We start from the raw sequence: 23,245 nt of genomic DNA, 5'->3' as shown, positions 1-23,245 counted from the left end.
ACTTAAAATAAGAAATGTTATTTTAGTTCATATTTAATTTTAAGTAACGAGAATGTTTCCTTTGGTTTTAGTGTTAGTTAACTATAATAACCCTGCTTGTGTCTGTGTGTGCATGCGATTGAGTGTGAAGGTGAGATTTATGTGTAATTTATATGTTCTTTCTCTGATGGGATTAATCTCTGCCTTGTTCTCTTTAGCATCCGGTTACATGGCAGCCCTCCAAGGAAGGTGATCATTTAATTGGCCGAATCACTTTGAGTAAGCGAACAGCCATGCCAAAAGAGGCTGGGGCTCTGCTTGGACTAAAGGTGAGGCGAGAGCTAAACATACTGTATAAACACTAGTGTTCCTCTCCTCACTGTAATGAAGTCAACAACTACATGTCATGAACCATGTACAAAAAAGAAAAAAAAGAACAATACTCAAAATACAGGATATCCGCAATACATGTTGTGGCATTTATTAATTCTCTGTAGACTTTACCCATCTTTAATTGATTTGTATCGGTACAGGTGGTCGGGGGGAAGATTACAGAAACTGGGAGACTTGGGGCCTTCATCACCAAAGTCAAGAAAGGAAGTCTAGCTGATGTGGTGGGTCATCTAAGGGCCGGTGAGTCCAGCTCTTCTCTCAGTTTGAAGCTTAAAGAACCAGAGCCGTCAATTGAGTAAACAATGCAATTAAATTACATCATACACCGATTACAGCATTAAGCATATGAATCACACATAAATGCGTATATCATTGGTTCTCAAAACTTCTAAGAGGGCCTTAAGATGACTTAAAATGATGTAAAATAAGATTTAAACGTAAACGCAATTTTCAAACTGTGACTTAAAAAGTCCGATAAATGTAATAAAATCTTAAAACACCACTGACATTTTTTATAAAAAAATATATATTGTAGATATGCAAATATTGTGAGTGCAAACATTTTTAAAAATAGAAATAAAAAATGACTTATCCAGTGAATCACAAATGACTGAAGAATCATGTAAATTCATCGGTTAAAAAGATTGGGAAACCTGAAGAACATTCAGCTCCTACTGTAAAACTTCTAGAATCCTGAAATTTAACTTTTAATTATAATTATTTTAGTTACTTTATGTACAGAAGCTAGGGGTGCCCATAGATAAAACAAGTTTTTAAAACAAAACTAAGGCTGGGGGTCCTTGGAGTCAAAAAGGTTGAGAACCACTGGTATATATCAATATTTGAATGAATGAATGAGGCACTTATTTAGCGCTTTCATATGTACTACTGTACACCCAAAGCGCTTTACAATCATATCAGGGGATCTCTCCTCAACCACCACCAGTGTGCAGCATCCACTTGGATGATGCGACGGCAGCCACAGTACAATGGCGCCAGTGCGCTCACCACACACCAGCTATAAGTGGAGAGAGGAGAGAGTGATAGAGCCAATTCAATGTAAGGGGATTATTAGGAGGCCATGATTGGTAAGGGCCAATGGGTGGAATGTGGCCAGGACACCGGGGTTACACCCCTACTCTTTACGAGAAATGCCATGGGATTTTTAATGACCACAGAGAGTCAGGACCTCAGTTTTACGTCTCATCCGAAGGACGGATATTTGCAAAGAAAAGCCCCCAAATTAAGATGATTCAAAGACATTCAATTATTGCTGTAGATGAGTGCACAATGACAAAAAGTGTCTTTAGAAGTCAGTATATTATTTCCATATTGTCTGCATTCTTTTCTAAAAAAATGAGGTTGTATTACAAGCTTAAATTGCTCTGATGGTTTGAACATTTCTGATTTAATTGACTTTACCAGCAGGTCAGGGCAGAGTCCTACACGCAGGTGGGTACCCGACGGGTGAACCGCTATTATTCGATGTAACGGGTGGAATAATATTTACGTTGTCATATGTCATATGTTCAACCTCTGTAGTCTGAAGACCGTCAGGTTTCTAATTACAACACGATTTACACCGTGCAACTTAAGTGATTGACAGCTTCAGTCATTAAGGGAGTGCATGCTTTCTGTATATAATCTGTTCACAATATGAATAAAAGTTTTATTTTTCATGCTGCTTAGAGGACCAACGGCTGCAGAGTTTCAGGAGTGACAACTGCATTTAAATGCAGAGTGAATCTGCTAAAATATCCCCGATATTACATGGCAATAATGGCTCATATTTGGCTATATGTTCTTTTAATTTATGGAGACCTCTAAGCATCAGTATAGCCTATTTATACACATTTGTTCAAAATAGCCTGTATGGGCAGATTGTTCACATGATGTGCGGTTCAGGTTGCCGTCTTTGTCAAACGGGTCGGGTCGGGTACGGAATTAAGTTAGGTATTCTGTTAAGTACTGCGGGTGCGTGTTTACCAAACATGACCCGTGCAGGACCCTGGGTCAGAGGGCATGTGCTAAAATAACACATTTAATTTACAGTCCTTATTTTAATTGAATTCAATAATGTATTTAGTCCTCAGATATTTTGAAAATCTATTTTAAGAATGTAACTGTGGATGTTCTCAGATGTATACAGGAATTTAATGTGACAACATACATTTTGGCTGTTTGCAGGTGATGAAGTGCTTCAGTGGAATGGTAAATCATTACCAGGATTAACCAAGAAAGAAGTTTACAATATCATCTTGAATTCTCAAACAGAACCAAAAGTTGAATTAATAGTATCAAGGCCAATTGGGTAAGTCATCCATCACATGCCTTACTGGGTATCTGACTCTTGAGTAACAAACGGCAAAGCACCCAATTTTATTATAGTCCGGACAAAGTCAAATCACTAAATAAGAGTGTTTGAATAGTCTGTATTGTGTTTAGTTTTCACTTTGAACCATTATATTCTCCACTGCTCTGTCCTCCTACCTCTTTAAAAAGATGTATTCTTTGATTTCTCTCCAAACTCTTGCAATGGGTGTATAAATCTAAGCAGCCAGTAAAACAAAGTCTAACAGATGATTTTAGGAGCTCATCTCTGAATTCCCTACTCATTTGCTTCTGTCAGCTTTTTTTTTTTTTTTTTTTTATCTCTAAGAATGAACTTGTGATGTATTGTACACACCTCCCTTCTGTCCTCTGTACATAACCTCTGGCTGATGATGTTTGACTAGAAACCAGATGTCACCGTGCACAGAGTATTTGGACACTTATGTCACACTTAAAAATGCCTTCTAAACAAATGATGCTAGAGCTTTTCTGAAAATGAACTTGTCAATAATATATTTTGAACAGTTAATGGTTTATAATTTGAAACTTAACAAACCTTAAATGCATGTTTTTACTATTATTGCTTTAAAATAAATGCCACACTTTACGGTCAGTAAGATTCTGTTTTTGAAAGAAATGAATACTTTTATTTAAAGTAGCAAGGATTCATTAAATTAAAATTAAATAAAAAGTGACATTAAGTACATTTGTAATATTACAAATGATTTCTGTTTAAAAAAAACAATTCTGTCCTTTTGAACTTTCAATTAATCATAAAGAAAATTATAACACAAAAATGATTTAGCAGCTCAGTTGTTTTCAACATTGGTAAGAAAAAAAACAACAACATGTTTCTTAAGCACCAAATCTGCTGAAAATTCAGCTTTGCCATCACAGAAATAAATAACATTTTAAAATGTATTTAAGTAGAATTTTTTTTATTTTAAATTGTAATATTAATTATTCTTTTTACTGTATTTTAATCAAATAAATGCAGCCTTGGTGAAAACTAATGTATGGATATGTGATCTCTTTCTTTCAGTGATATACCACGAATACCAGAAACATCACATCCTCCATTAGAATCTAGTACGTACTGAATCAAATTAATCAATAATCTGATCAAATGTGAACTCTTAAATCTCTTGTTATCAGCTTTTGTTTTTTCCTTGTCCCTCTGCAGCAGGTTCAAGTTCCTTCGAATCACAGAAGATGGAAAGACCCTCTATATCTGTCCTGTCCCCATCCAGCCCAAGTGGTCTTAGAGATGCCCCTCAGCTACTGCCTGGACAGCTGTCGGTCAGTAAATACTGAAGAAAACAAGGGCAATTCACCATGTTGTGCTTAGAGTTTTAGCTTATTAGCTGTGTATGTATTTGTCTTGCAGGTGAAAATGTGGTATGACAAGGTCGGCCATCAGCTGATAGTGAACGTATTGCAAGCTATAGACCTGGCGCCCAGATCGGATGGACGACCCAGAAACCCCTATGTCAAAATGTACTTCCTGCCCGATAGAAGGTATTCATAGTTGTATATTAGCATGTTCGATTTTTCTTGCGGTGTCAATTTTTGTATCAAGAAATTAGTTTTTGTATCGACTAGTGACTATTCACCACCGTTCAAATGTTTGTGGTCGGTAAGATTTTTTAAAATACCTATATTTAGCAAGGTTGCATTAAATGTAACTTTCTATTGATCTTGTATCATGGTTTCTGCACAAATATTAAGCAGCAGAACTGTTTATATTAATAATATAATAAGAAATATTTCTTGAGCTGCAAATCAGCATATTTAGGTTAGACATCAATAGAATAAATCACATTTTAAAATATATTCAAATAGAATTTTGAATTACAATAATATTTAACAATATTACTGTATTACTGTTTTTTTTTTCAAAAAGGTGTATTTGATCAAATAAATGCAGCCTTGGTGAGCATAAGAGAAACGATACAAAGTTTTACAGACCCCAAACTTTTGAATGGTAGAGTAGATCAAACACTAAATAACCAATTTTCCCAAAAATATATGAATTTATGATTTTGATTAGTGTTGATATGTGCATCAAGCAGTTGAGATTCAAGTAGTTGAGTTTTAATGTTCTCATTTAATTTTTCAATCTGTATATTTGTTTTACTTTAGTGATAAGAGCAAGAGAAGAACGAAAACAGTAAAGAAAAGTCTGGAACCCAAGTGGAACCAGACGTTTGTGTACTCTCATGTCCATCGCCGGGATTTCAGGGAGCACATGCTGGAGATTACAGTATGGGACCAACCCAGAATACAAGAGGAGGAGAGTGACTTTCTGGGAGAGGTACGAAGCATTATGTTGTCATTATCCATTTATTCACTACATGAATTCACAACACAGTATTTCACCTGACTGTCTTTGAACCTAGATCCTGATCGAGCTGGAGACTGCCCTGCTGGATGACAAGCCTCACTGGTACAAGCTGCAGGCACATGACGTCTCTTCCATCCCACTGCCGCACCCATCGCCATACCTGCCCCGTAGACACGGCCAAACAGAAACACCCACCAAAAAGCTGCAGCGTAAGTAGAAGGCCACGCTGGTGGGGGTGTGATCTGAAAGTGTTTACATAGTAAATCACTTTGTGTTTAAGTGCTTATTCTCTAACAGGGAGGAATTTGCTTAGAATAAATTCAGTTACTTGCAACCATTGATGCCACTGTTTATTTGCCAGCACCGTCTGCGCAGTTTTAGGACCCGATAACTGGATATGTACCCAATTATAACACACTTCTCCATCATGTGATCATAAATTTGATCAATCATAGTGAGCACAAACAGTTGTACCACAGGTTTTCCATGAATGGTAATAGTTCAACAGTGACTGGCCCCTGTAACTAGCATAATTTGCATAGAAAGCAGGTGTGTTTGCCCAAAAACAAATGACATTTACTTGTGCTACGTCCCTTTGTATACAGTATTATACAAATGTTTGGGGTCAATGAGATTTTTGTAAGTTTTGGAAAGATCTTATGCTCATTTATTTGACCAAAAATACAGTATACAGTAAAAACAGTCATTTTGTGAAATATTAATCCTTTTTAAAATAACTATTTTCTATTTTAATATATTTTAAAATATAATTTATTCTTGTGATAGCAAAGCTGAATTTTCAGCAGCCATTGCTGCAATCTTCAGTGTCACATGATCATTCAAAATCAATCATGATTTGCTGCTCAAGAAACATTTATTAATATTATCAATGTTGAAAACAGTTAACATTTTTGTGGGAACTGTGATCATTTTTTTCAGGACTGAACGGTAGTGTACATTCTGCTTAATTGTGAGTGGTATACAGTATACTGAAATACTAAAATACTGCTCAATTGAGTGCCACAATCATTTAGTGAATTCGCCCCCTCAGTGTTTCACAGAATTACAGAAAGCTGAAGAGTATGTGGGCAGTTCGATTAAAATAGATGAAGTTTGCCTTTACTTTCCAAGATGATATGTCAAACCAGAGAAATTATCATAATTTCAAAATGTACAAAATGAAATGCAATATACTGTAAGTAGGTGAAGGAAAATCATCAAATATTAGTTAAACATCAACATATTTTTAGCTCAAGGTCCTGGAATTCATCCAGTCTCATTAATATGTTTGGCTTTGTGTTGCACTTTTTTGTCTGTTTTGTCTGTATGTTATGTTTTTTGAACCGTGCTGCATGTGAGTTAGTGTGTAGGAGTGTGTGGCCCATGGGTACAGTATATCCACAGGACATATTTTAGTATGCTAGGTTATTTCTGTATACCTTTGCTTTCCTAACCAAGGCTTATTCCAACAGTGCTTTGTGTGCATTCGTTTACGTCTTTATCTTGTGTCTGTCTGTACATCTATCCCTGTGTATATCTGTATCTGTCTGTGCAGGCTCGCAGCGTATTACAGAAACTGATTATGATGATGCTATTGGTGTAGTCACCACAGGTGGGTGGGAGGGGCCAAGGCATTCGCCACCTTGGCACTTCTTTGTGCTTTGTGAATTAGAGTACCCCAAGATAGCAGCATCCAATAGCAGGTCTTCCCTTCCTTTGGAAGTCACCGCTGTTGTGCTGGAGACAAGGCACCAATCACCGACATTACACATCTGCCATGTTTCATTCATCCCATACTATTAAAATAACTGATTTGTTACTCTAAAGTGCTTAAAACATAAAAGTGGTGCTATTTCTATATTGGGAGAATGTGTTTATAGACATTGACTTTCCGGGGTGTTCTGTCTCCAGTACTTTTCTCTGTAGTATAGTAGTGTAGACCTGCAGTATAACGCACACTATAACACATGCATGATCACAATGGGGAAGGTGATGAGGGAGAATTTGGGAACGGGAGGACTGCTTCCTCTCAGTTGTGCTCAACCTTTTATTTTGCCTCTGCATGGTAGAAGTTAGAAAATGACACGGTTTTGTGGAACACTGCCTTTGTGAGATACCTTGACATTCTCCAAACCATTAGGCATATGTTTGTGCAATTGTGAGAATAGTGGATGTTGTCTTAGGGCACTGGTTATCTTTTTTTTTTTTTTTTTTTTTTAATCATGCTCACCTTTGAATTTGTTATTCATTGTGACTTAAAAATTAGTTATTATAATATAATATAATATATCATATTTATAATAGTTATGTTAAATGGTTTTATTAAAATAATTAAATAAAACATAAAATAAAAATATAATATATTAATTAATATATAAAATATATTATATATAAATATATATAAAATATATTATATATAAATATATATAAAATATATTATATATAAATATATATAAAATATATATAAATATAATATATTCAGCTTTCAGTGTTCATTGCTTTGCTAAATAATAAAAAGGTAATTATTTTCACTCAGCCAAAATTGTATACTTGGTGTGTTGTAAAAATACATAAACATTTCATTGTAGAAAACAGATTTTTAAATAACCAAAAATAGACAAATAAATAAATGTAATATAATGTGGAACTCAAATGGTGATTTCAACTGTCTAAAGCACACATTGGTCAAGAAAAAGGAGAATGAACAAGGTATTTTAATTGTCTGGCATGTTTTGTTAGATAGGATCTAACATATTATGTCGATCATTTTATTTTTGGAGGGGTTCTAACATGGGGATGTGGTTTGTTAAAGCCAATGACTGCATAAGCAGTGCATCTGAATTTTCCAGACAGTCTTTAAAAAAATGTATTTAAATTTTTTTTTTTTTGGTGTGTGTGTGTGTATGATCACAGCTACAGAAAACCGATCAAGAGAAAGGGACAGAGAAAGGGACAGAGACAGAGATCGAGCAACGACTCTAGAGGTTCCTGATCAGCAGAGGCCAACTCAGTATCGCTCACGGTCCGTGTCTCCACACAGAGACGAAGAAAGCAGGGGGCGGTCCCGCCCTCCCAACGTCCCCGCACAGAGGTATGTCCCTACCTATTCAGGATTTATCATATAGCAAATAATTGCAACCTGCATTAAAAGGGGCACATCTTTCTCTCTAAGGAGTCTGGATGAGGTTCAGCACACCCGGCGATCCCGTTCCCCAACACGCTACCATGACCGTGCCCGTGTGCAAGAGAGAGAGTACGTAGACGACAGGTAAATAGAAACGTGTGCGTCCAAGCGAGTGTGTATAAGTGTGCCATAGTGTGTGTTAAAAAAAATCACTTCCACATGCCTTCATTTTCTTCCATTAAAATACTGTTTCTGGAATGCCATTCAAATTTAGTTTTTGGGAAGAGAAATTGTGCTTATCTACAAAGGTCTCCATTTTCAGAAGGTGGGTTATAGCCAAAACACATGTGATTGAATGATTCACGCAAGGTTTGTTTTTGAAAGGATTGAGCACCATTGAAGGGTTTGTTTGGACAGAGATGATCATACAGAAAGACTTTGTATTGTACTGGCTTTAAGGATTGTTACTGGTCCTCTTCTAAATCACTTACTGGTGCCCATTTTTTCCTTTATGTTTGCTTTTTTTATTGGTCTATTTTGTTTATTTTTCTGTGTCATCCATCTCCATGGTAATTGCAGTGAGGTCATCTTGATACACAGATCAATACGGGGTCGAAGCGCAGAGTGTCTGCACACCCAAAGGTAAAGAAAAGTCCAGAATCGAACCACCAATCTGTGAATTATAGTATTGTTGTATTCAGATTACTATGTGAATCAATATCACTATTTTGGTGTCATAAGCACTGGTAATATCATTTTCATTTTGAAAAGACTCCTCGTATCTGTTTCGTTCGCCTAGCCTGAAGTTTATTCCATTTAATTAAAACAGAACTGAGTGTTGATGCCAGTTTCTCTCCCTCGAACGCTTCTTGTCAAGCTCTTCGCCTCTCAACTCTAATATTTCAGAGCAGCTAGTTGACAAGAAACATTACAAGCGGAACTTTCCACTTGCTTTTGGCTTACAGCCTAAAAGACGAATACCTCGTCACGACAACCGTTTGCTTTCTCAAAATAACAATCTCATTCTGCTCAAGTGTTATTCTGACACGTTTATTTTTATTCCGCTTGTCACTGACCTTGATTATGAGCGCGGGGGAAAAGGATGATCTAGAATGAGGGAGTTGCCCCTGGAGTGATCTTTGCATGTTTGCTCGAGTGACTTTTGACATTCTTTTGCTATTTGAGTGGACTAACTACAGCTCTGATGTTGATACATCTTTTGTTTCCCTTTTGCATGCTTGCATGTTAATGTAATGTTGCCAGGAGTTCATCTAAGTACAGTAGCACTCTGCCTCCTAAGATGCCTTTATTAGTCAATGGAATTCATAAGGATATTTACAGGTAAGGCAGCCAAAACTGAACTCTTGACCCATCCTTTCTGACTAATTAGTATTTTATAGCATCTGTGAACCTCAAATTCCAGAGCACTTAGCTAATGCAATATGCAGTATGCTGGTGCATATATTTTTGATTATTGTCAAAGTTTGACACATTTATCATTTAACAAAACCATTAAACTGGATGTTCATGACAATGTTGTACGTTTACTGTAATATTAGAAATTGGTAATATTGTTGGCTCTTGTAAAAAAGTGCACTTATTTCTATTGAATGTGCATTTGTACTGTACTTCAAATCTTATACTTTAAAAATGTTTTCTTGCAGATCATATAATAATGAAATAAAATGCCACTGTACTTAAATGGAGTACACATTCACGACACACTTACGTTTTTTTTTACAAAAAAAGTACACTAATAATATCAGATTAAACGTTTATTTAAATCATTGTTTTAATAATCTTTTATTTGTATATTTATATATGTATATATATATGTGTGTATATATATATATATATATATATATAGTAGATATTACAAATTTAAATATAAGCAAAATTTATATAAATCACAAATTGCGTTTAAATACATGACATACAAGTTTCAGTAGGGATGAATTTAAAGTTATTTTAGTTTACCATAAATGCTTGTCAATACATTCGGCGGCACACTTTAACCACATTTCAAAAACAATAGAAATAAGTATGAAATTACATTTAAACGGGTCAAAAAAGTACTCTGAAGTTCAGCTAATTGCATTTAATTTAAATTTAAACTATAATACACCATAGACATAAAATGTCTATTTTCAACATCTTCAGCATATGCAAACACATAGAGAGGTATTGTAGTATTTTAATTGGAGATTGAAATACAGACAATCTTATGGGAATCTGCCACTGTTAGGTGTTAAGATGGTAGGTAAATGTGAGTGCTTTCTGTCTAACTGTGGTTTTTTGTTTGTTTTTTGTGGATATTGTTAATTTTAAGAGACAGTAAATCACCGTTAGCTGTAAACATCTTAGGCTGTGTCCTAACCTGGCGCAATGGGACATGTTTAACCACAATAAGCAATTTGTCTGTCCAAACCAAGTAGGTCCATAATTCCTGGAGAAAGATATCCGTTAGCATCCGCATTCCCAATGTTGGGACACAGTGTTAAACTTTGAACGTGTTTCTTTGTTGCTGTAATCCACAGATAAGTTGGCCATTTTATAATGTTATTTTTGGTTGTTATGTTTTGTTCTTTACTGGGGTTTTTTCTGTAACTTGTGATTGCTTTTGTTTGCACTTGTTTGACTTTCGTTTGTGTTCAGCTCAACACTTCCTGCATGCCTTAAGTCAAAGTCACGGCTGTCTGTAGTCACTGCCACACAACGCCAAGTTCTTAGGTTCACAGACAAGATCACCATTAGGTAAGGGGTCGAAAATGTCAACCCTCAACCCCATTAGATAAAAACTACAACAACATCAAACATCCAACAGCTCCCAAGAGCCAGCAGCTCCTCATTCAAAACATTAGAAAATTTAACCATTATCTCACACACCACATTATAGCAGCTCTCTTGACTTCCTCCCCTTACAGGTTTGCTTTTCATTTTATTTTGGACCTAATGTTTTTGTTCTTTGTCATCTTCCTATTCTCTTTTTTCCTTCTCCTTTCTCCATTGGATGGCATGTTGTGACCCTAGTGATCTACAGCCCTCTCTTGACAGGCTTAGAAGTGCTAGTACCAACTGTCTGAGACCAGGTTCTAATTCCAATTCACCTGAACGAGACAGGTACACTCTTTATTTTGAATCGGATTATTCTAATTTTGTTGAATTTGTCATTAATATCATTCACAGACATTAAAGGACACTCTTATAATGTTCCTTTGTGATGCCCTTTGAACACAACAATCACTGGGTCTCATTCACTAATGTGCACACACACATCGTTTTGCCTAAAACTTGAGCGCAAACAGAAATCATAATTTTGGGAAGATTAAAATTTAGGATACATTTAAAACCAATCCTACAAATCCTTGCATTAGAAACGTAACATTTGTTAAGTAAAATGTTTATGAATATAAAGGTTTGGGGTGGGTTAAATTAATATTTTTGTAAGTCTCTTATGCTCACCAAGGCTGCATTTGTTTTATTAAATATACAGTTAAAACAGTAATGTGGTGAAATGTTATTATAATTTAAACTCTCTTTGACAGTTTTCAGCAGCCATTACTCCCGTCTTCAGTGTCCCATGATCCTTCAGAAATCATTCTATTTGCTGCTCTAGAATAATTTCTTATCATCAATTTTGGAGGGAGACTGTGCAGAAAGCTGATGCTAATAACTAACTGCTAGCATACACTCACTCATTTTGATTAATCTAAATTAATTAGCTTTAGAATGATTTCTTTTTGAGAGCTTTTTCTGTGCACATACTGTAAAATAAGAACACTTATGTGCGGTTGTTAGTGAATAAGACCCAGCATGTCTATGTTAATGTCAAAGAAACATACCACTGTTGGGTCACCCACTATGCACTGCTCTGTTAGTGTCCAGTGACTCTTATGGTCTGACGGCTCTGTTTTGCGTCTTGGATAGGGAGTTTTTATCTAACCACAGTAGCTGAAGAAGTGTCATTTATGACAAATCTTCTTGTGTATTTGAGATAACCGTTGTCACAGTCTCTATATTGACCTCCCGTGTTTCTTCCATCTCCACTTTGAACTCTTTGGGTGTTTGTGGATCACACACGCACACACTCACGCAGGAGCACCCAGTCTCTGCCCCGTACCAGACCCATGAGCCCAAGGATCCTAATTCAGCATGCCTCCCCAGAAGACGACAGGTATCCCTCCTGTCCTCCAGTCCTATTGCTAAACCTCTCTGCTCTTCTAACCTGTCTGTCCCCTCCCTGCCATGGGACTAGATAGTGGATGTACTGTATAGCTAACCCTCCAACCTCCTGTAGCTTCTGACCTATAGCTTGTTGTTACCCAGCATAATGTGATCGTCAGTGTGTTTTGTAGTTTTTCAGCTGCTCAGTAGCTTTAAAAATGTGGCTTTTGTGGTGTGATGTGTAGTGTGTTGCGCTGACTCTGGATTTCATGAGGTTGTATTTAGTCCTTTTTATCGAAACTCTTTCCACAAACTATAGTTTATTCCCTTGTTATCTTCTACTTCTCTTTTATACTGATTTTTCCAACAGTTTTTGATACGTTCATACATTACAGTGGCCCTGAAAAGTATGTTGACATATAAAATGCACAAATACATTAAACAAAATTTAAACCAAGTGAGATTTTTTTTTTTTTTTTTAAATACCACAAGCACACTTTTCAGGCAAAACGTTTCACACAAAAAAGTTAGTTTTCAGATTATAAAAGAGTCATTATGTTTGCAGGTTCAAATCGGTCTTGTATTTTACATGTGATATTCAGACATTTTAAGTGTCCAAATTCATTTTGGGGGCACTGCTTGTATTTTCACTTTTCTCTAGATTCATCTGAAATTGAAATGATTTCAGAGGATTTGTCTTAAATTTTCCGGGTATATAAAGTCACATATGTCATCTGTCAGTTGTCTGTTCTGCATATCATACACAGTGTGTCTTGTGTATATGTCTAACTGTACACATTATTGTATCATTTCCTTTAATGAGTAGCCACTAAACCAAAGTGACATGATTTAGCCCTAATGAAATTATTATTTTGTATTAACATCAGTCCATACTGTGTCATTGTGTGTCTGTGTGTCTGTATCCATGCCACTCACATGTGTTTGACCTGATCTTATGAATCAGCTGGGTTTTGGAGGCTATGTTCCCCGCTCAGGAGACAGTACACCACCTCAGTGCAAAGCCAGACGCACAGAGGTACAGACCCACAGGAAGAGCTCTAGAGCACATATACCAATAACATGTCCATCTCCATCGTGGCATTTTATTAGACAGCAGTTTCATTTACTGTCCGTCCAGTCCTGAGTGAATCCACTCCTCATTCTTTTGTTTTCTGTCTCGCCTCGATCATTTCCATGTTGCAGGCAGTCGAGAACTCTGGACAAGCCTAGCTGTCAGAAACTTGGCAAGAGAATATCTGACAGCAAGCGGTAAGACTTATCAAACCATGTCACATCATGTCACATTTGCATTGCCTGTTGATTGTTGAAGTCCTGTATGTACAGAACCTGTTTAGTACACACTTATTTATTTCACACTGGATAAAGCTTCTAGATTGGACTTGTATAATGGTTTTTGTTAAAGTCCCCCTGTGGTGAAAATCAAGCTTTTAATGTTGTTTATATGTCTATGTGGTGTTTTTAATATGCTTTAAGACAAACCATGTGCAAATTCATAAGTCAGCACCATTGCTGGGTATTTTCTCCTTAAAATGGCAGTGAACCAAAGACAGTCTCAATATCGGGGTTTGAAATCGCTGGGGTTTGACATCACAAACTACCTTGTAACCAATCACGTCAACGTGTGATCGTCAACAAGTGGATCTCTGAGCTGGTGTGAGTGAGTGGAGGCGGGGATAATTTGCATATATATCATAGAACCGCGTATACTAAATGAGGCAAGAGTGTAGTTACATTCAAGCTATTTTAAGGCATGAAGAATATTTTTTTTTAATATGTCATTTGAGTGATCAAAGATGAGTGTTAAGGAATACAATTATTGACTACAGGGGGACTTTACATTTTTTTCTTTTTTTTTTTCTTTTTTTTTTCAGTATGCTTTTGTTAATTTGTTTCTGACCATTTCTATATTTTATATCAGAACCCTAAATTAAAATATTGCCAAAGCTCCAAATGTGAGTAAAAATGTACTTTGGTGAGTAAATAAAATGGTTAATAAGATTTACTCACCAGTTCTCTTACAATATGTGAATAAAATCAAATGTTTCAGTTGAAATGGGAAAGGAAATGATATTAAAATAATATAATAAAATAATATGGTATAAATGGCATAAAAGTGATGTAAGTTAATTAAATCAGATAATATTTCTTCCCGTTAAAAAACGATTTCATTGAATTCATTTTAAATGACAAAAATATAAAATATACAAAAAGCATAAATATATTTTTAATAAAAAATTATTCATGGCCAGTACATTTTCTCAAATCACCCACCTGTGTGAAATTTGGACCCTGTTATTAGTATATTATTCTATTTATTAAATTGTGTATATTTTTCAGTTGTTGAACTTTTACAGGCAAGTGCTGCTCTGGCTTCATCCACAAACATATTTATTTTTTCACACATTCACACTATTTCTCTCTCTGTTTTTGCAAATAATTTGTTGGCTTTTTCTCCATTTGGTTGTTTTATTTTTTTCTATGATTTGTCACATTGATTTTATTTTTCCTTTATTATTCTGTCTTGTATGTTGCTATTCTCACTGGCTTGCAGCATTAGGCCAACCTCCATTCTAAAGGGCTCACGCAGGAAGAGGGTATCGCTGCCTCCATTGGGTAAGGTGACCCATGCAGGGGTTAACCAGGCTCACCCCAAATGGAAAGGTGCTGACCCTGATCTGGGCTGAGAAGCCTTGCTGTGCTCAACCCATCCTTCAGTTAACACTTTAAGCCTTGTCTTTGCTATAACCTCTGCTTTTGCTCTTTTCTTTCAGATGTTTTGTGTGGTTGCTGCTTTTTATACTGAAAATCCACCTGTCCTCCTCATCACCTACCCACAGCTTTCTGTTTGTTGCCTTGTGCACAACAACAATGTTATCTTTCACATTTACCGCTATTTTTCCCCATCAGTTTTACACCCTCCACTCTTGTACTTGTTTTGCTTTCCTTATGGCTCTTAGCAATAATAATACATATCAGATGTGATCATCAATAATGTTACCTTATCATGCAGATATTGGTCCGGTAAGGATCAGTCTGTTCGTGAAAATGTGTACTTCTTGATGCTGTGCGTTTATCAGATGTACATTTTGGTCCACGCTGGTTGGTGGTATGGCCTATGTACTTGATAAAATAAGCACAATTCTCCTTCTCCCTTCTCTCTCTCTCTCTCTCTCTCTCTCTCTCTCCATCAGGGAGCAGCCGAACTCCCGGCCCACATTCTCCTCATCAACAGCGGACTCTTCTTCGACACGAAAGGTCAGACAGCTTCCCCAAGTTCCCGCTAAAAGCAGCAGTGTAGAGCAAGGTACAGTCATTGTCCACTGACTTGCACTGGTTACTTTTCCAAATGTTTGTTGAATAAATATGCTAAATATGAAAATATCATGTTAATCATATTTTTTTAATCATGTATGTATTAGCTCTTGCTTCAGAGGAGCGAACACGGCAAATGAAAGTACGCACCTTCCGAACAGCAGCTCCCTCCAGTACCAGCCAGGATCTGGAGAGGGCACTCAAGAATAAAAGAGAGGTGAGCGCCGTTCTGCACTCTCGGATTGGACTTCATTTTCATATACACTACTGTTAAAAAGTTTGGGGATGAATTTCTAATTAAGATTGAATTTATTCCTGTGATTGCAAAGCTGAATTTTCAGCAGCCATCACTTCATTCTTCAGTGTCACATGATCTTTCTGAAGTCATTCTAATATGCTGATTTAGTGTTTGGTAGATTTAGTTTTTCCTGCTTTATGTTTTTGTTTAAACCATCAAACAGTCTTAGATGAATATAAAGTTCAAAAGAACAACATTTATTTGAATTGTAAATCTTTTGTAACATTATAACATATGTAACATATATGTTATCTATTATAACATATGTTACTTTGACTATTGATCCATTTTTATGCATTCTTGCCGAATAAAAGTATTAGAAAATATCTTATACTGACCCCAAACTTTTGAACGGTAGTGTGTAATCCCATTCCAACTCTTTCAAACTGTGAAAAATCTAGAATGTTCAGAATGTATATGCGCTTTCATTCTTTTGTGCATTTCATTCCACTAGCTTTATAAGGAGCAGCGACGAAGCTGTGACAATGTGTCCCATAAGTCCTCAGACAGTGATGTCAGTGACGTGTCAGCCATCTCTCGCGCCAGCAGTGCCTCGCGGATCAGTAGCACCAGCTACATGTCCATTCAATCAGAACGACCCAGGGGTCGCATTAGGTGAGATGCATAGCTGTAATCATAAGGGACTTTTGCATTAGGTCTGACAATTTTTGTAACATTTCGTTAACACCTCGTTAGTGATTATACTTGTTAGAGATCAATTTGTAATTGGAATGTCATTTATTCACTTTTTTTGTTGTTGAAAAATTTGTTCAAACATTTCTTGAATATCTCTTGAGGAGAGATTATTATAAAAGCAGCTGTGAATCTTTACAGCGCCTCCTTTTCTACATTAAGTGGTCATATTCTACACATTTATAAAAATGTTGTTCTCTTGAAGAAGTTATGAATTACTGAATACATGTTTGTGTAGCAGTCAATAGTTAATTTACACGTTACAATGGTAACCTGTTTTTGTTGTTTAGTTTCCATTTATGTTGTACACATTTAAACACTTCCGTTTAAAAGTTTGGGTTCAAGAATGCATTCAATTTATCAGATGTGACAGTGAAGACATTTATAATGTTCCAAAATATTTCTATTTCAAATAAATCCTGTTCACTTGAGCTTTCTATTCTTCAAAGAATCCTGAAAAAAAAAAAAAATTCCCAAAGATATTAAGACGCACAACTGTTTGCAACATTAATAATATTAAGAAATGTTTCTCGAGCACAAAAATCAGCATATTAGAATGATTTCTGAAGGATCATGTGACACTGAAGACTGGAAGAATGGCTGCTGAAGATTCCATCACATTAATAAATTACAATTTTTAAATATTAAAATAGAAAACAGCTGTTTTAAATTGTAATGATAACATTTTACAATAGTAATGTTTAACTGTATTTTAATCAAATAAATGCATCCTTGATCATAAGAGACTTGCAAACACATTTTTAAAAATCAACCTCAAACTTTTGAATTGTAATGTTCATTGTGAATCAAACTCTTTTATATCAAAATGGCACAAAAAAAAAATCCTGTTTTCAATTATTTATCCCTTTAAGATGTTCACAGCAGTCTTTTCCATGATCACGTCATGCTCAGATTTTTATGCTTTTCGGTAAACTCAGAAAGAATAATCAAATACAGAGGGTCACATTGTCATAGTGATTTTCCATTTGTCATTTGAGTTACTGAGAGTCTTTGCTATGTTTTCTCCCTCCACCAGCCGTCATATTCATCCATCCAGCCGCAGCATGTTGAAGAGTACGAGTGTTAGTGGGGAAATCTATACTCTGGAGCGTACGGATGGCAGCCAGTCAGACACCGCTCTGGGAACACTGGGAGGAGGAGGGAAAAAGCGCAGATCCAGCCTTAGCGCCCGTGTAGTCGCCATCGTGGGCATTCCCTCACGCCGCAGCCGAAGCACCTCTCAGCTCAGTCAGACAGGTGAGACACTACCAGCCAATCATATCCTTTCTGTGCAACAATGGCTTGAATGGCCACATAAATCAGGTATTGCTTCTAATAAACTCACAAGTTTAATTTTAAAACATGTTACTCGCTGCTTCATGTACCATATATAGTAGGGCCTTTTAGACAAGGCCTTTTGTCCCAATAAAACTCATTGTTTGGATATCAGTCTGATAAAGTCACTTTTAAACACACTTTTATATTCTTTTAAACACCAGAAGAGATACAGGACACAGATACATTTCTAAATGCTCTGTTAGCGTAGCCTGAGGTGCCCTCTACTGGTGTAAAATCTCAAATCAACAGTTAATATGGCCAAAAATGCTTTATATCTTGAGGAACAATGAGGATATATTCAGTAGAATGACATTTAGTGTAAACAAAATCAAGACTAGCATATTATAAAGAGCAAGTTCTTTCCGTCAGTTAAATCCATTTGCCAAGACCGCTGGATGTCTTTTCCTCAGTCTTCCTGCTTTGCTTAGATGGCTATCTCTTATCTGTCTCTCCTCTCTCTTTCTCCGGGTCACCCTTGTCTGGTGGATCTACATATCAGGTCTCATTCTACCTTGGTTCACCTTTTAAAGTAGCATGTGTCTTTAGTCTCTTTAAAAGTGTGGGAGCTGAAGCCTCGGGCTAGAAATATGAATGGCAGCATGTTAGCATTGGCAAGAGTTCACACTGTCAGGTGCAGATCAACCCTGGATTCCTATCAGATGTAATGTAGATAAATACCTTTGAAGTTGGATCTGATATCCTCTAAAATCCCATATTTTAAGCACTGTCTGTTTATAGTTTAATAAATGGATTGCTGAAAAAAGAAACAAATTCAAAAAGGATGGCAAAATAAGTTTTTTTGGCACCGCTCTCTGCCAAACGCCTGGATAATATCTTAAAAGGACCATCAGATGATAAATCATAAAGAGTTGCAAAGATGCGATAAATCAGCATTTTAAAGAGCTCCGCTGCTTTGTAACAGCTGTTCCACGCTCTGTCCACTGCACCAGCCTTATCCATTCACAACCATAGCCAAAACTAAAAATATGATTGCGGGAACACTTTCTTAATCTGTTAACATGAGTTAATGCATTAGGTATTATGAACAATTCTTTTAAAGCATTTTATCGTGGTTCATAGTAATTTATGCGTATATACTAATACAATTAAATTTTTTTTATTTTATTTTTTTACAAATTTTCACATTGTATATTAACATTAGTTAATGTATTAATGTATATTTACTTTACTGATTAAAATTTGGGATCATTCCAATTTTTTTATGTTTTTGAAAGAAGTCTCTTAAACCACCATAACTGCTTTTAACTGATTGAAAATACAATAAAAACAGTAATATTGTGAAATATTATTAAAAAAGAATTCTGTTTGAATATATTTTAAAATGTCATTTATACCTGTGATGGCAAAGCTGAATTTTCAGCATCATTACACCAGTTTTCAGTGTCACATGATCCTTCAGAAATCATTGTAATATGCTGCTCTGCTGCTCAAGAAACATTTATTATTATTATCAATGTTAAAACCGGTTGTGCTGCTTAATATTTTTGGGGAAGCTGTGATTGGACTTTATTAATCAAAGATTCCTAAAAAAAAACAAACATAAGGAACAGCATTTGTTTAAAATATATATATTTTGTAACGAGTATATGATCAATACTGATTGAATTATCATTAACCTGGATTAATAAACACTGTAAAAATGGTTGTTCCTTGTTAATTGTTAGTTTATGATACTTAATGCATTAACTGATGTTAACAGTTTGGACTGTTAATAAAATATACTGTTTCTAACCATTATCAATAAAACATTTTTTTTTTTTAAATCAACACTGCTTTTTCAATATTATCTTAAGAGTGACATAGGCCAATGATGATTTATCTTTTAAACTGCAGAATGACTAATGATGCTGGTGACATTGACTTCACTTGATAGTGACACCCAGTGTTCATATTATGAATTTAATTTATTTCACAAAAATGTGACAATTTTAAAAGATTGTTTTTAAAATATCTTGTGGGCTGCACAGAGCATGTAGTTTAAACACTCCTGCTTTAAGATCATTTGTTAGGTACAATTCTAGAAAGTCCAAAAGACTAGAAGAACCTCAACATACAGGTGCTCTAAATTTATTTTATTTTATTTATAAGATCATTTCTGTTCTGGCAGTATTTTTCTGTTTTCCCAAATAATGTCAGAGCCATACAAACGAATGCTAATAAGAGTCCCTGGACCTTTCTTTTGTAAGTCTTGTGAGAATAAGCCCTTGATTGTGTTTTGATGAAAGTGAACACGATGAGTGAAGAGATAAAGCTCTTTGCTACATTTTTAACTCAAACAACTGGCATGACAGCGGATCTGTGAGCCACCTCAGTGGTTGACATTTTCAAAGGATCTGTAATCCATCAAAAGGCCATAAATAGTAAGGATGGTGCCCCATGACGTCCAGCAGGAGATGTTACTCTCACCAAGGGCGAAGAACTTGGTCTTAGACTGCAATATTTTCTCCTGATTGACGGCTATAAGAATAGCACACAAACTTAAACACCTGGGCACACACACACACACACAAACACACACACACACACACACACACACACACAGACTGCACACACACACACACACACACACACACACACACACACACACACACACACACACACACACACACACACACACACACACACACACACACACACACACACACACACAGACATGTTGTGTTTTCATGTTTTATGGGGACTTTTCATAGACATAATGATTTATATACTGTACAAACTGTATATTCTATCCCCTTACACCAGGGGTAGGCCAGTTCGGTCCTAGATAGCCTAGAGAGCTAATTAGTGTCTTCAGGAGTACTAAGGCTACAGGCAGGTGAGTTTTCTTTTTTCAGGGTTGGAGCCAAACTCTGCAGGACAGCGGCTCTAGGACCGAACTTGCCTACCCCTGCCTTACACTAACTCTACCCCTATAACCTACCCACCACAAAAACTTTCTGTCCCCCCCACACACACGTAAATGCGTAAATAAAAAATCGAATCAAATGTCTACTACACCTTTTAAAATGAGTGTTTATTAGACCTTCAATAATTCATAAAATAATCTGGCTTTATCTGTTTGTAGTGTCAAAAATAAACAAAAAATAAAAAAATAAAAATTTAGATTTTACAAAAAAACATCATTATCTTACTTTTGATGATTAATTATTTTAAACGGTTGCACTTTATTTTACAGTATGTGCACTTACGTGTACTGACAGAGTACTTACCTAATAAAGTACTGGGTGATACAAGATAACTACATGGGCTTAGGTTTATGGGTTGGTCCCAGTTATTGTAATTACTATAAGTATAGTATGTACATGGGGAACAGGACTGTAAAATAAAGTGCTACCCTTTAACCTTTTGACAGCATTAATATTTTTAATTTAAGTTCTTCTTGCAGATTCTTTCCAAGTACTGCTTAAGTAAGTTTGGGAATTAAAGGACCTTATTGGGACCCCCTTGTCCCCCCGATGACAGTCCTGTGTATAGTAATGCCATTTTCCCCCCATCCACAGAAGCAGCTAACAAGAAAACAAAGGGATCCAGTCAGATCCAGCGCAGTCAGGAGACGGGAATGGCAGTGGAGTATCCCCGTAACGCCATGGCCCGCCAAGCCAGCCGAGAGTCCACTGACGGCAGCATGAACAGCTATAGCTCTGAGGGCAAGTTAGTATCCAGTGCAGTTTGACTCCTCCTTTCTTTCGCTGTTATAAACCATACATACATTTATACAGCAAGGATGCATTAAATTGATCAAAAGTGACAGTAAAGACATTTATAATGTATACTGTAACCAATTTCTGCTATTTTACCCGATGTTGACCTTCTCCCCAGCCCTCTCTCCCTTAAAATGTCCTGTCTCTGGTGTTTTTTATGTATTCGCTGCAAACCCATCAACAGGCTGCGTGTCATGAACCATGAACACATGAGCTTCTCTCGTCTAGATTTATTTGGAAAAACCATAAGGATAAGCTAATAGAGAACAGTCTGATTTACAGAGCTAATGCTGTGTCCACTACTGTCTAAGCTCCATTTTTGGAGCCAGATGGCAAGCAGTACTCCCCTATAATAATTAAAATATCCATCATCTGCGGAGAGGGGCCTTGGCAGGGTCTGTAGCGGCGCAGAAAACGCCAGCCACGATTCCCTTTACGGCTTCAGAGAGCGGGGGTCGTTCGGTCGGTTGGCCTGTCCGTCGTGACTGTGTGACACGGCAAAATGAGCAGCAACCCCATGATTTAAGGTTGAACGTATTTTAAATGGTCTGAAATCACATAAAGCCGTTCATATGGTAGCACGACATGGGCTGGCACGTCCCTCAGACATTCCTGCAGGAGTTAGGTCATGGAAATTGCGCTGGTCTCAAAGGAAATATTGAGTGTATTAAGAGGGGCCTTAACGCAGGACAGGGTTTACATACCATACTCATTTCAGCAGCCTTTGAACGCTAAATGAGGGCTGTAGGCTCATTCTGCAGTAGTAGATTACATCCATATAAACTAATTGATGTATATGTTCTTGTCTGAAGTTTGTTTTCATATGTTGGTCTCTACAATGGTTTCAGAAGATACATTTTGGGATTTGTATGGATTTATGATAACAAATTATTTAAGAATGCATGAATATAACAAGACATACACTATAAGCTGTATTTAAATTGCTTCTTTTTATCCATCCATCCATCCATCTGATGACTGGTGCATGTGTGTGTGTCAGTCTGATCTTCTCAGGGATGAGGTTAGGGGCTGACAGCCAGTTCAGTGATTTCCTGGACGGTCTTGGCCCTGCTCAGTTGGTGGGTAGACAAACACTTGCCACGCCCGCTATGGGTAAGTAAATATTTTTAGTTATATACAAACTAAAGTCTAAGATTGTGTTAAATTTGCTTCAGTGGAAAACTTTGAAACATTTAATTTCTTGAAACATTTTTCTTTTTATTCTCCCTTTGTTTTGTAGGAGATGTTCAGATTGGACTGACGAATAAGAAAGGGCAGCTGGAGGTGGAGGTTATCAGGGCCCGTGGTCTTACACCTAAACCAGGTTCCAAATCGCTGCCGGGTGAGAGTGTGCCCACACACAACTAGTTTTCATAGGGATTAGGGATTAATTATGTGTATCCTACTCATTGTGTAAACATTTTTACATGCATGACTAAATTGTTCTGTGTTAAGCACATTGAATTTCTATCTTTTTTCTTCTTTTTTTTTTGCATGTAAGCATTAGGTACGGGGTCAATACAATT

General features: G+C 36.4%; 1 protein-coding gene across 6 annotated transcripts in view; it reads left to right on the top strand.

Annotated features, from left to right (window-relative positions):
• Positions 1-23,245, top strand: part of rims1a (regulating synaptic membrane exocytosis 1a) — a 74,686-nt gene that overhangs the window by 48,308 nt on the left and 3,133 nt on the right. Inside the window, exons 8-31 of one of the 6 annotated variants that reach the window (XM_082154768.1) lie at positions 198-308; positions 513-612; positions 2,560-2,683; positions 3,746-3,792; positions 3,887-4,002; positions 4,091-4,221; positions 4,846-5,017; positions 5,103-5,256; positions 7,961-8,138; positions 8,220-8,315; positions 8,751-8,813; positions 9,435-9,512; positions 10,827-10,925; positions 11,202-11,291; positions 12,268-12,345; positions 13,300-13,371; positions 13,539-13,604; positions 15,548-15,660; positions 15,776-15,885; positions 16,421-16,581; positions 17,696-17,916; positions 21,519-21,669; positions 22,720-22,832; positions 22,960-23,061. In XM_082154768.1, coding sequence (XP_082010894.1) covers positions 198-308; positions 513-612; positions 2,560-2,683; positions 3,746-3,792; positions 3,887-4,002; positions 4,091-4,221; positions 4,846-5,017; positions 5,103-5,256; positions 7,961-8,138; positions 8,220-8,315; positions 8,751-8,813; positions 9,435-9,512; positions 10,827-10,925; positions 11,202-11,291; positions 12,268-12,345; positions 13,300-13,371; positions 13,539-13,604; positions 15,548-15,660; positions 15,776-15,885; positions 16,421-16,581; positions 17,696-17,916; positions 21,519-21,669; positions 22,720-22,832; positions 22,960-23,061 — 2,746 coding nt within the window. The remainder of the gene's footprint in view (positions 1-197; positions 309-512; positions 613-2,559; positions 2,684-3,745; positions 3,793-3,886; positions 4,003-4,090; positions 4,222-4,845; positions 5,018-5,102; positions 5,257-7,960; positions 8,139-8,219; positions 8,316-8,750; positions 8,814-9,434; positions 9,513-10,826; positions 10,926-11,201; positions 11,292-12,267; positions 12,346-13,299; positions 13,372-13,538; positions 13,605-15,547; positions 15,661-15,775; positions 15,886-16,420; positions 16,582-17,695; positions 17,917-21,518; positions 21,670-22,719; positions 22,833-22,959; positions 23,062-23,245) is intronic. The other 5 variants (XM_082154769.1, XM_082154770.1, XM_082154771.1 and 2 more) reach the window with 5 other exon arrangements.

This window comes from Leuciscus leuciscus (genome assembly GCF_965113295.1).
Source record: "Leuciscus leuciscus genome assembly, chromosome: 22".
Classification (NCBI taxonomy): domain Eukaryota; kingdom Metazoa; phylum Chordata; class Actinopteri; order Cypriniformes; family Leuciscidae; genus Leuciscus; species Leuciscus leuciscus.
The sequence above is the reverse complement of the archived record's forward strand: the minus strand, read 5'-3'. Positions and strand labels throughout refer to the sequence as shown.